Raw genomic sequence first — 13347 nt, 5'->3', positions numbered from 1 at the left:
AGAATTAAAATCCAAAACTAAATACCCTTATTTTTGTGAATTAAGAATCAACAAGCCTGGGCAACATGGTGACACCCTGTCTCTATAAAATATTAAAAAATTAGGCCAGGCACAGTGGCTCACAACTGTAATCCCAGCACTTTGGGAGGCCAAAGCGAATTCATCGCTTGAGGCCAGGAGGTTGAGACCAGCCTGGGCAATATGACAAGACCTGGTCTCCACCAAAAATACAAAAAATTAGCCAGGTGTGGTGGTGTGCTACACCTGTAGTGAGGGAGGATCACCTGAGCCCAAGAGGTCGAGGCTACAGTGAGCCATGACCGCTGCACTCCAGTCTGGGTGACAGACCCTGTCTTTTTTTTAAAAAAGAGAAAAGGTAGCTGGGCATGGTGGCATGTGCCTGTGGATCCAGCTACTTGGGAGGCTAAGGTGGGAGGACTGCTTGATCCCAGCGGTTCGAAGCTGCAGTGAACGCTGATCACACCACTGCACTCCAGCCTGGGTGAGAGGCGAGACCTTGTCTCAAAACAAACAAAAAATGTCCAACATTCTTAAGTTAAATGCCCCAAACAATCTTCCCCAAATCCTTATTCTGTTCAGTCTTAACCAGAGGGGGTTTTGATGCTTAGGTGGTTAAAGTCCTCTCAGCAGCCACAACCCAAGCTGTCACTCAGGGGAAAGCAATTCTTTTAGGGCCTCAGAAGTTACATTAGATATGCCTCAGATACATCACTTTTTAAAACTTGAGATGTAATTCATGTAACATGAAATCCACCCTTTTAAGGTGACAATTCAGTGATTTTTAGTATATTCACAAGGTTGTGCAACCATCTAATCCCAGAACATTTTCATCACCCCAAAAAACAAACCCATATCCATTAGCAGTTACTAATATAGTTGTCTATTTCTGTGGATTTGCCTGCTCTGGATCATATAAATGAAATATGTGGTCTTTTGTGTCTGGCTTCTTTCACTTAGTGTAATGTTGTCACAGTTCATCCATGTTGTAGCGCACACAAGTATTTCATTCATTTTTACAGGTAGATAATATTCTATTGTATGAATATACCACATTTCATTTATCCATCCATCCATCGATGGACATTTGAGTTGTCTCCATTTTGGGGCATTAGGGATAACGCTGCCATGAAAAGTTCACACAAGTTTTTATGCAGACATGTTTTTAGTTCTTTTGGGTATGAACTGAGGAGAGAGGTTGCAGGGTCATACAGTAGTTCTATTTGACTCTGTGAGGAATCATCAAATTATTTTCCACAGTGCATGCATCATTTTACATTCGCACCAGCAAGGTACTGGGGCTCCAATTTCTTCATATCCCAGTCAATACTTGTAACATTCCTTTTTTATTATTAAAGCCATCATATAGCACCCATGAAATGGTGTTTCATTGTAGGTTTTGAGACAGGGTCTCACTGTAACCCAGGCTGCAGTACAGTGGTGCAATCATAGCTCACTGAAATCTCAAACTCCTGGGCTCAAGCAATTCTCCTGCCTCAGCCTCCCAAGTATGTAGGACTACAGGTGCACACCACCACGCCTCACTAATTTTTAAAAATTTTTGGTAGAGACGGGGTCTCACTATATTGCCCAGGCTGGTCTCCAACTGGCCTCAATCTATCCTCCCACCTCGACCACCCACAAGCACTGGGATTACAGACATGAGTCACTGCACCTGGCCTAACTCCTAGGATGAAAAAAGGAAGAGCTTGGGTATGACCATCAGCTCCCCTAGGATAGCAAATAATAAAGGGGTGGAAAGAAGCAGGTGTTACATCATTAACTCACCTCCAAAGGGAAAGAAACAACAGTGGAGGGAAAGCATTGCCCCCAAGAGTTAGAAGCAAAGTGTGGGGCAACCAGCACATACTGTCTCCTGAGAATCAACTGTTAAATCCTTGAGAATTTTGCAAATCAGTTGATAAAGCCATGGTAGCTTGAAATTAGCCAAGGTAGTAGTACTGACAACATGTAAATCAGAAAAAAAACTACAAATCAGTGCTTTGTGTTTTGGAAAATAAAGTTGGATCCTTTTTCCATGTGGTAATAATACTAAAATTCCAGATAGATTCCAGATTTAAATCAAATGCAGAAAACATAAAGTGCCCAAAGAAAAGTATAATCAAAGCAAAGGTCTTTCCAATCCACGTGGACCAAATACAAAAACCATAATGGACTAGGTCAACATGTAACTACATTAAAATACATGATTTACGTCAAAATAGCACTAAGTGGCAAACTACAAACTAGGGAAATTATTAGCAAAATACATGACTAAGAGAAACCCATCAAGAATTCTTACAAATTAGTAAGAAAAAGACAAACCTCTCAATGGCAAAAGCCTCATCAGATAAGTCATTTACAAAATACAAATGAGATCAAAATTAATCAAGAAAATCTTAGGCCAGGCCTGGTGGCTCATGCCTTTAATACCAGCACTTTGGGAGGCCGACACAGGTGGATCATTAGAGGTCAGGAGTTCAAGACCAGCCTGGCCAACAAGTTAAAACCCCATCTCTACTAAAAATATAAAAATTAGATGGGAGTTGTGGCACCCACCTGTAATCCCAGCTACTCGGGAGGGTGAGGCAGGAGAATCACTTGAACCTGGGAGGCAGAGGTCGTGTTGATATCTCGACACAGCACTCCAGCCTGACTGGAGGTTGCAGTGAGCCGAGATTATGCCACTGCACTCCAGCGAGACTCTGTCTCCAAAAAAAAAAAAAGGAAAAGAAAATTTTAGACATGCCAGGTTTTGCCTGTAAAAATGGCAAAGAGGAGATAAGGTAGAACACAGCTAATGTTGGGAAGGATATAAACGGTACTATGAAAGACACCTGGCAAAAATATACATTGGCACAAAGTTTTTCTTGGCAACACAATATACACCCTTTGATCTTACACATTTTTGAGTTTATTCTAGAAACATAAAAATGTATACAGATCTAGTTAGACTACTGTGGTAAGAATAGGCTAAATAATGTATAGTAAATCCATTTAATATTATGTATACATTAATGTTGAAATATTTGACATGGAAAGATATTCACCACTTAAATTCAAAAAATGGCTTAAGTGGAGGATAAAAACAGTATAATCAGGATGAACAAGTAAAATAAAATGTGTACTGAGAGTAGCAAAGCATGATCAACCTTCTCCTTTTTGCTTACTTATAATTCTACGATGTGTGTATATTGCCTGTTTGTTTTTTTTTTTTTTTGAGGCGGAGTCTGGCTCTGTCGCCGGGACTGGAGTGCAGTGGCCGGATCTCAGCTCACTGCAAGCTCTGCCTCCTGGGTTTACGCCATTCTCCTGCCTCAGCCTCCCTAGTAGCTGGGACTACAGGCGCCCGCCACCTCGCCCGGCTAGTTTTTGTATTTTTAGTAGAGACGGGGTTTCACCGTGTTAGCCAGGACGGTCTCGATCTCCTGACCTCGTGATCCACCCGTCTCGGCCTCCCAAAGTGCTGGGATTACAGGCTTGAGCCACCGAGTTCTTTGACTTAATTTATACAGTTCTATGATCTTATTATCAGTTCCTTGATTTTACCTGAGTCCTAGAGTTCTTAGCTGTTTTTAGTATCCTTTACCTTAAACCTCTGTCTCCACTAATTTCCTGGCAATTCAGTAATAATTACATTAAGGTAATAACCCTCTGAACTAATTTTATAAACAAATAGATAAAATTTGTATCTTTAGGGAAATTGCAATAGATAATTCCTGCATTTCTACAATGTGCATATATTACCTGTATATTGTTTGTTTTCAATAGGAGTCCATGGAATTTGAAATCAGTAGAAAAATCCTTATCACAAAACAACAGCATTTTAATTTAATTTTCTAAGTGATCATTTCCAGTTGTTTAAATGCACCTGTTCAAATCAAAGTTCATCATTTTGTTTGGAACAACTTTTGTTTGAGAATCAAATGGTCACGTAAATGAGAAAGCAAATAAGCGTATAATGATAGAAAAGTAAGTGGCAAAATAACCACAATCTTTGTTCTACTGGCTACTGCAGTACAATACAATAAAATGACAGTTAACCAAAAACACCTTTATTTTCATCTCCAAAGAAGAAGCTCTTTTCTTCTTTTTCCAGGATAATTATGATTAACTTACAAAAATGGGTACACATCTTCAAAGCACTTTCCTTTAACGGGAAACAGCTTTATGGGATTTAAACATTAGAAGGTGGGGAAAAAAATTCCATTTTCTTGTCATTAAAAGACAAAACAGAATCTAGCGTAAGTCAAGGAAACTCATTCACACTTCAGGTCCTTCTCCTCCAGGAACCAGCTGCATAAAGAGGAAAAAGAGTTTATTAGTAAGACAACAACCACGTCATCTAAAAACCCCTTGCTCTTCCTTAAGCCACCTTTGCCTGTCCCCTGCACTCCACATTCCCATTTTCTCCAGATTGTCAATATCTATTCACAATTTCCAACATCATCAATTAATACTATCTCAACAGCGATTAAAAATTCCAAGCAAACTAACCTTTAGACCCAATGCCTCTTCAATAGCTGAGCTTTAGGGCCCTGACCACAGAGAACAGCTTTCCCATCTTATGCACCACTGAGCCATGGAGAGCTTAACTCACCACTGAGTTAAGCAAGCAACATTAAGGTTAGTTCTATAATCACTGCCCCAGAAAAATGGGCTCCCATCTAAATAAAACAGTTTCAATGTGTCTTACCATTGTTATATTATTTCCATTTAGCAAAATCTGATCTAATTTAGTAATCCTTCTTCCTTCTGGTGTGATTTCACTAAATGAATAGATAAAATATAGTCAGGATAAACCGTGAAAATCAAAGCCAACATTTTGGAAATACTTTCCCTCCCTAAAAAGGTTATCCTTGTATACAAATTACTCTGAGGTTGGGCAATTATATCGACAATTTTCAGATACAAAGGTTATCCACGAGGTAATGTAACCTTCATTAAAAGCAACAGAATGAACTCACTGACCTAAGACCCACATCTGTCAGACAGAGTTTCATAAAAAGAAGCCAAAGCTTGCCCAGGAAATCAAATATAAAATGAAATGTTTTTTGGGTTTTTCTTTTTTTTTTTAAGAGACAGGGTCTTGCTCTATTGCCCAGGCTGAGTACAGTGGCACAATCATAGCTCACTGCAGCCTAGAACTCCTGGGTTCAAGGGATCCTCACCCTCCAGAACAGATAGGACTACAGCTGCCCCCCACCATACCCAGCGAATTTTTAAATTTTTTATAGAGACAGGGGTCTCCCTTTGTTCGCCAGGCTGGTCTCAAACTCCGAGGCTCAATCCTCCTCGTTTGGCCTTCCAAGATGCTGGGATTACAGGGGTGAGCCACCATGCCCAGTCTAAATGCTCTTACTATCAGTTCCTTGATTTGACCTGAACCCTAAAATTCCTAGCTCTTTTTTTTATCTTCTACCTTAAAACTGTGTCTCCACTAATTGTCTAGGAGTTTACTAATAATTAAATTAAGGTAATAACACTCTGATCCAATTTTACAAGCAAACAGATAAAACTTCTATCTTTAAGGTTATTCCACCAACAGGTAATGTTTTCTCATAAATAATTTTACTCAAAAGTAGTAAAACTGTCTTTAATTAAGAAGAGATTCCCCCCAATTCTTTAACACTACTCACAACTCAGTGACATCTTCCAGTACCATATCTGAAATTTGGTGTTAAGAAAACAAATAGAGAATTTATTCCAGCTTCTGCCTTTGTTCAGCTTTTCTTTTCTTTTGAGACAAAGTCTCACTGTGTTATCCCAGCTTAAGTGCAGTGGTACACTCACACCTCACTGCAGCCTCCACCTTTTGGGCTTAAAGGATCCTCCTGCCTCGGTCCTGGAGATTAGCTGGGCCCACAGGTGTACGTCACCATGCCAGCTAATTTTTGAAATGTTTGTGGAGACAGGATTTCATCATGTTGCCCAGGCTGGTCTCAAACTCCTGGGCTCAAGCGATACACCCACCTTGCCCTCCCAAAGCGCTGGGATTACAGGTGTAAGCCACTGGGCTTGCCTGTTCAGTTTTAATTATAATGTTTAACACAATGGCTCAAATTCAAAATGCTTGTTGTTGATAGGAACTTTACTGTCTTTCAATACATACCTCTTAAAACATTATCATAAGTTCCCTGAAAACGAACTGATTTTATTATAATAATCACAAATATACTGATTGTCTACAGTTCTTATGTTATTAAATACTTAAGAAAAACCTATACCACCACCACCACCTTTTAAAAGGATACTGACAAAGTCATCAAATCCTAGAAGAGTACCAACAATTTCCTTATCACTCTTCATCACAATGTGAATTCTTGATCCTATACATTTGTCCACAAGCTCTGAGGAGGGAAAAAATATTATTTTACCATTCATTATTTCAACAAATATTTGAGTGCCTACTGGCACTCTTACTTGCATATAGTGAAAGAAAAACCAGGAAAAACATTCATTCAATAACTTTAGGTCTCATAATACAAATCTCAGTTTAAGCACAGCATCTGGCGCGTAATGAGGATTCCAAAACAGTCTGTGGCATGAAGGAATGAAAACTTTTCAATCACGGCCACGACCACTAGTTCAATCACTCTTCACCAGCTACAAAAACATAAGAGGAGATAGGTATAATTATATTCACCGGAAACTCTCCTGTCACTGCTTCCCTCCCCCAACTCTGTCTATCCTCTGTGCTCTGACGGTAGCTTGAACATCTCTTTAGCCAGCCTAGCATTATGTAGCAGGATGTCTACTTGTCCAGTATTCTCTCCTCCACTGGCTTGTGTGCTATTTGAAGGCAATGGCTATGGTTTAAGTTTATCGTTGAAAAATGCCCAGGCACGGTATCTAGTGTATAGATACTCAGTTACTACTTATTGAATGAAGAAATAACAGAGCTAGTTTCCAGATTCCTCATTTAAGGCTCATTCCGGACCAGGGTGTTAGTGTCACTAACCAACCATATACATAACATGGTCTATCTAATCTGGGGATCTTAAACGCCAGGTTGAGAAGTTGGCCTACTACCTATAACACTGCAGAGGCGGGCTCACAACAAAGGAGGCCGACGACACGTTCACTAAATGTGGACCTTCTCCAGTGACGGTCTGTTTGAGGAGTCAGAAATCCTTGCCTGGAGGAGCCCGACCACGTTAAAGAGCAGGGGCGGCCTGCTGCCGTGAAGACTTGGAGCCGACAGTCGAACCGCATTTGGTCCTATACATTTCCCCACACTCGGCCAGGGTCTGCCTCGGAACAACCCCTTGGCCCCTAATCCTGAACTTCAGGTCCCTGTTCCTGCTCCCCAAAGGACGGCGATTACCTAACGGCAGCAGCTGTGACGGGTTGGTAGTAGCGTTAGCCGCCATGGCTACGCCGGAAGTGGCCTGCCTTCATCGACGGTGGGACGACTTTGAAAAGCGCGCTTCCGCTTTTTGCGCAGCCCAAACAGGCTCGACCAATCTGAGGCCGAGCGTGCGATCTAGTCTGTCGCGTGGGTCGCGTTCACTGCCTTTTTTCCCAAGTAAGTGAGATCCGGTGAAATATTTCCTGCCCACTGGACATTTTACCATCTCGGCAGATACCCATTCTGCCCTCGAAGTTTTGGAGAGACGTTGAAGATATTTTGCCTTGTGAATAAATTGTTCCTGTAACGTTTGAGTCGTCTTCCCGCGTAAAGTTGCATTTCCTCTCAAGCCAGAATCTTCAAACCAGTATAAATCAATTCGTATTTCCTGCCATCAATTAACTGTTACAATTTTTGTCACAACTACTCATTAAAGAATCTATAGTTTCTTTTTAAAGTCCAGTGGATTGAAAGTCTGCAACTAGCCTTTTTAAAAAACTTTAGTGGGGATTTAAAATATGTTTTTTAAACTTTTTACTACTTTAATTCATCGTTCTTATCTTTTTATGTCTGGTAGTTTTATTTATTATAGGCTTTTAAATTCAGTTTCTTCAACAATTCTTGTCTAACATGCGACCACAGCTGTCACTCTAAATTATTCCAGAAGTAGAAAATCATGCTTTCCACTTCTGTTTTGAAAACAGCAAATTATCGGCCCTAGTCTGTTTTGTATTTGTATCCTAGGAAGTTAAAGCTAAACAGTCTAGGTTGGGCGCAGTGGTCAGGACTGCGCCCTCAGGTAGGCCGAGGGGGGCAGATCACCTGAGGTCACGAGTTCGAGACCAGCCTGGCCAACATGGGTGAACCCCCGTCTCTTCTAAAAATACAAAAATTAGCTGGACGTGGTGGCGTGTGCCTGTAGTCCCAGCTACTCGGGAGGCAGAGGCAGGAGAATTGCTTGAACCCGAGAGACAGAGGTTGCAGTGAGCCTAGATCATGCCACTGCACTCAAGCCTGGGCAACAAGAAAGAACAAAACTCTTGTCTCAAAAAAAAAAAAAAAAAAGCTAAGCAAGAAATTCATCGTTCTTATCTTTTTTGAGCGGCCACAAAGAACGTCATTCGTTAAGCACCCATCATTCCTTCGTAGACTGAGTTCCTCAAGGCTGAGAGTTATGGGAAGCAGTAGTTTACATGATTAAATTTGTTTTGATTTAAATGACTTTGGTTCAAATACCATTTGAATTGAATTGAATTTGACAATGGGCAAGTTATTTTAACTTTTAAAGTTTCAATATACCCATTGGAAAAAATGGGGACAATAGTATCTACTTATAAGATTAATGTGAAGATTAAGTGAGATAATCTATGAAAAGTGGTCAGCATAGGACCTGGCACATAGTAAGCCCTTTTAAACGTGAGCTGTTATTACTTATCCTTGTTTCCTAATACATGATGTCTGGCTCAGAGTGAAGCTACATAAAGCTGGCATTGCTAGCTGGTTTTGCATTCATCTTATTTTTATAACCAGACGTAAGCCACTTTAAGGAAGCAATTTCTTATTTTATACACTGTGCACACATTTTCAGGCATACTGTAGGGTCTAATGAATATTCTTTATTTTATTTTATTTATTTTTTTTTTTTGAGACGGAGTCTCGCTCTGTCTCCCAGGCTGGAGTGCAGTGGCCAGATCTCAGCTCACTGCAAGCTCTGCCTCCCGGGTTCACGCCATTCTCCTGCCTCAGCCTCCCAAGTAGCTGGGACTACAGGCGCCGCCACCTCGCCCGGCTAGTTTTTTGTATTTTTAGTAGAGACGGGGTTTCACCATGTTAGCCAGGATGGTCTCGATCTCCTGACCTTGTGATCCACCCGTCTCGGCCTCCCAAAGTGCTGGGATTACAGGCTTGAGCCACCGCGTCCGGCCGAATATTCTTTAAATTGATTCTCACTATTTCATTCATACCCATCAACATTATCCTTACTCTTCATAAGATTTTAAACACAAAGTAATGTCAAATTTGTTTGTGACGCTTCTTTCTTTCTCTTTCTCTTTTTTTATTTCTTTTTGTCCAATCCTCATTTGGTTGAAACCCGCCTCTTTTCCTGGTTTTCCTTTTCTATTCCTATTCCTATTTTATTTTCCTCATACCATACTGACAGTATGGTCCAAATTCAAAACATTGTTGTTACTTGATAGAGTTTTTAAAAATTAGAAAAATAGGCTGGGCACAGTGGCTCACGCCTGTAATCCCAACACTTTGGGGCACCGAGGTGGACGGATCATGAGGTCAAGACATCAAGACCATCCTGGCCAACATGGTGAAACCCCATCTCTACTAAGAATACAAAAATTAGCTGGGCGTGGTGGCACACACCTGTAGTCCCAGGTACTCAGGAGGCTGAGGCAGGAGAATCACTTGAAGCCAGGAGGCGGAGATTGCAGTGAGTCAATCGTGCTGTGCCACTGCACTCCAGCCTGGCGACAGAGCAAGACTCCATCTCAAAAAAAAAAAAGAACAGAATAAACATTAGCAATTTTGAATGCCACTAATAAAGAATAATCTCGGCTGGGCCCGGTGGCTCAAGCCTATAATCCCAGCACTTTGGGAGGCTGGGACGGGCGGATCAGAGGTCAGGAGATCGAGATCATCCTGGCTAACATGGTGAAACCCCGTCTGTACTAAAAAAAATACAAAAAAACTAGCCGGGCGAGGTGGCGGGCACCTGTAGTCCCACCTACTCCGGAGGCTGAGGCAGGAGGATGGCGTAAACCCGGGAGGCAGAGCTTGCAGTGAGCTGAGATCTGGTCTCTGCACTCTAGCCTGGGCGACAGAGCGAGACTCCGTCTCAGAATAATAATAATAATAATAATAATAATAATAATAATAATCTTTATAATCTGAAAAAAAGGAGCGATATATAGTTCACTTACACAGTAGAGTTAATGGGGATTTCAGGAAGGGAGTGGTATTTTTATTTTATTATTTTCTCTCCTGAGGTGCCACTCAAAAAGGAAGAACAGGCCAATTCCAAATGGAAAGTTGTTATGAACTTGAAAATATGTCATAGCTCTATGTCCCAACGATTTTTCTCCTTTTAAGTCAAATAGAAAACGTAAAATAGAATTTATAATTTATCATAAAATATATGTAACTACCAAAGGCTCTTCGATGTATTATATGTTTAGAAAGGCATTTCTAATTTTCTCCCCTGAGTTAAATGAGACATTTGATTATTTTCCCAATAGACAATTGTCCTTGTGGACAATATCTTGTTAATGAATTTATTCTACATTAATACAACTTATTTAAAACACAATGTAAGATGTGCATGATGGCAGGCAACTGTAGCCCCAGCTACTCAGGAGGCTGAGGCAGGAGGATCCCTTGAGCCCAGGAGTTTGAGGCCAGCCTGGGCAACATAGCAACACCCCATCATATTTTAAACTTTATTTATTAACCTCACTCTGTTACCCAGGCAGGAGTACAGTGGTGTGCTCGCAGGCTCAAGCGATCCTCCCATCTCAGCCTCCTGAGAAGCCAGTACCATAGGCGTGTGCCACCAAGTCCAGCTATTTATTTTTTATTATATTTTGTAGAGATGAGGTCTCATTACATTGTTCACGTTGGTCTCGAACTCTTGGACTCAAGTGATCTAACCGCCTTGGCCTCCCAAAGTGCTGAGATTACGGGTGTGAGCGGCCGGGCCCCACTTATATTCTAAACTCTTAAGTGGCCCAGTCTGTATATTTAGAGACAAAAAAATTCTGGAAATTCCCTTGTTCACTTTCTCTCTCAATTTTCCCAGTTACTTTTTCTTTCTTTCTTTCTCTCTCTCTCTCCCTTTCTTTTTTTGAGATGGAGTCTCACTCTGTCATCCGGGCTGGAGTGCAGTGCAGTGACATGATCTCAATCACTGCTACCTCCACCTCCGGGGTTCAGGTGATTCTCCTGCCTCAGCCTCCCTAGTAGCTGGGATTACAGGCATGCACCACCATGCCCGGCTAATTTTTGTATTTTTAGTAGAGATGGGGTTTCAACCATATTGCCCAGGCTGGTCTCCAACTTTTGGCCTCAAGTGATCTGCCCGCCTCGGCCTCCCAAAGTACTGGGATTACAGGCATGAGCCACCGTGCCTGGCCCTGTTTTTACATACATCTTTTTTTTTTTTTTCTTTTTTTGAGAGGAAGTCTCCCTCTCGTCCCCCAGGCTGGAGTGGGATGGCGCAATCTTGGCTCACTGCAACCTCCGCCTCCCAGGTTCAAGCAATTCTCCTGTCTCAGCCCTCCGAGTAGCTGAGATTACAGGTGCCTGCCACCACGCCCGGCTAATTTTTGTATTTTTTAGTAGAGATGGAGTTTTACCATGTTGGCCAGGCTGGTCTAGAACTCCTGACCTCAGGTGATCCACCCGCCTTGGCCTCCCAAAATGCTGGGATTATAGACGTGAGCCACCACACCTGGCCCTTATAGATATCTTTAAAAGGTGTTCAATTAGACGGTAATTTTAGCCATGTCAATTGTGGAAAATATCAAGACAGTTTATATCAAGAAAATATTAATAGTTAACACATCCACAGCTGACATCTCAAAACAGTTAATATATTAAGAAAACAGTTAATATATTCTGCATACAGGGAGCAATATAGTTTTACAGTTTTCTGAGCCAATGCCAATAATTTTGTAATACAGAAAAGAAATGTATAGCAACATCTTGAAAAATGTCTACAGTATTAGCATTAAAACAGTTCTACTGAATCACAGAAACTAAATTTGATTTAGAAAGCCTACTGTTTTTCTCAGCTATGCTTAGATTAGAACGTAGCTCCATATTTTTCAAGACCAGAAGTGCAAAATATCATAGTTACTGTAGTAATCTCTAATTCTGCTTGAAGCAGACACCTATCCTTTAGGTTATTTGAAAACTGTCCTAGATAAGACTTGTTAAATCTGCTAGTGTTTCTAGAATGCACTTTAAATTGACATGAGATTCACTGCTTAAAAATATTGTAGTACAGTCAGTAATTAAAAAACCCTGGTGACAACAGAACCCATATATTTTGTATTGACCTTCCTTCCTCCCACTCCACCAAAGCAGAAGCTAAAAACCTACAACCTACACATATCAACCAGCTCCTCCGCTGCTCATAACCATTTTTCAGGTGCAGAAGGAAGGGGCTGTGGGGGCTAGGCTTCATGTGGGGCAGGTGGGAGGAGTTGCAAAGGAGTCAGGTTGAGAGGCTTGGACTCTGCTTTCAAGGTAATAGGCTCAGAGTACTAAACCCAAAAAGAGATGGAATGAAAATAATATTCTTCTAAAATCGCAGGACTAGAATAACCATTTTACAGGTATCCAAGTAAACTTCCTTTATTATCAAGGATATTCGGTTTCAGGTTTTAAATGCGTCTCAGATTGCTATACATAATATTTAAATGAAGGGGAAAAAAGCTCTAGAGAGAAACAAACAAGAATTATCGGGTAAGCAAGTAATTTAAAGGCTGAATACACGGATACGCAACCTCACCAGTATGCTCCATGTTATTACATATTTAAGAATAAGGACGGAGGCCACAGAGGCAAAGGCAAGGAGGTGAAGGAATCGGACACTCGGAGAGTGAATCGAAAAGATGTGAAAAAGCAAGGAAAACAGAAAAGAAGAGGGAAGGGGGAAAACTTTACGGAGGAAAAAGAGAAGGCAAAAGAGAAGGAAGTGCTTTGAGACTGAATCCAGGGAGGAAAAAGCATGTGTGCCACGCCGCACCTCCAGGTCCCGCGGACACTACAGGCTCCGCAGGCCCAGCCGCCCGGGTCACGTAAGCCCCACCCCGCCGCTCCACGTCAAGCCCCCCTCCGGTGCCCCCCTGGACCCCCGAACCCCCGACCTTTCGCCCCCGTCCAGTCGATCGCTCCTCTCCTAGCCCCTACCCACTCCCCCAGTCTCCACCTCGGTCTCTCAGAACCCCGCCTCGTCAGGGCCC

At 41.7% G+C, this 13347-nt stretch overlaps 1 protein-coding gene across 5 annotated transcripts; it reads right to left on the bottom strand.

The window, feature by feature from the left end:
• Nucleotides 1-4051: 4051 nt before the first annotated feature.
• LSM5 (LSM5 homolog, U6 small nuclear RNA and mRNA degradation associated) lies at nucleotides 4052-7497 on the bottom strand. 5 transcript variants are annotated; one of them, XM_010353367.2, is made up of 6 exons: nucleotides 7346-7414; nucleotides 6488-6624; nucleotides 6273-6368; nucleotides 5658-5685; nucleotides 4715-4787; nucleotides 4052-4314 (listed from the first exon to the last, which is right to left on the bottom strand). In XM_010353367.2, exons 3-6 carry the CDS (start codon nucleotides 6325-6327, stop codon nucleotides 4282-4284), a joined length of 189 nt encoding a protein of 62 aa, XP_010351669.1. In that variant the 5' UTR covers nucleotides 6328-6368; nucleotides 6488-6624; nucleotides 7346-7414; the 3' UTR covers nucleotides 4052-4281. The 5 variants fall into 5 exon arrangements, with proteins under 5 accessions (XP_010351669.1, XP_010351679.1, XP_010351659.1 ...); XM_010353377.2 differs by having other exon boundaries at nucleotides 6523-6624; XM_010353357.2 differs by lacking the exon at nucleotides 6488-6624 and having other exon boundaries at nucleotides 7346-7497.
• Nucleotides 7498-13347: the final 5850 nt, after the last annotated feature.

The sequence above is a fragment of the Rhinopithecus roxellana genome, chromosome 6 (genome assembly GCF_007565055.1).
Source record: "Rhinopithecus roxellana isolate Shanxi Qingling chromosome 6, ASM756505v1, whole genome shotgun sequence".
NCBI classification, from domain to species: domain Eukaryota; kingdom Metazoa; phylum Chordata; class Mammalia; order Primates; family Cercopithecidae; genus Rhinopithecus; species Rhinopithecus roxellana.
This window is presented reverse-complemented; position numbering and strand designations above follow the sequence as displayed.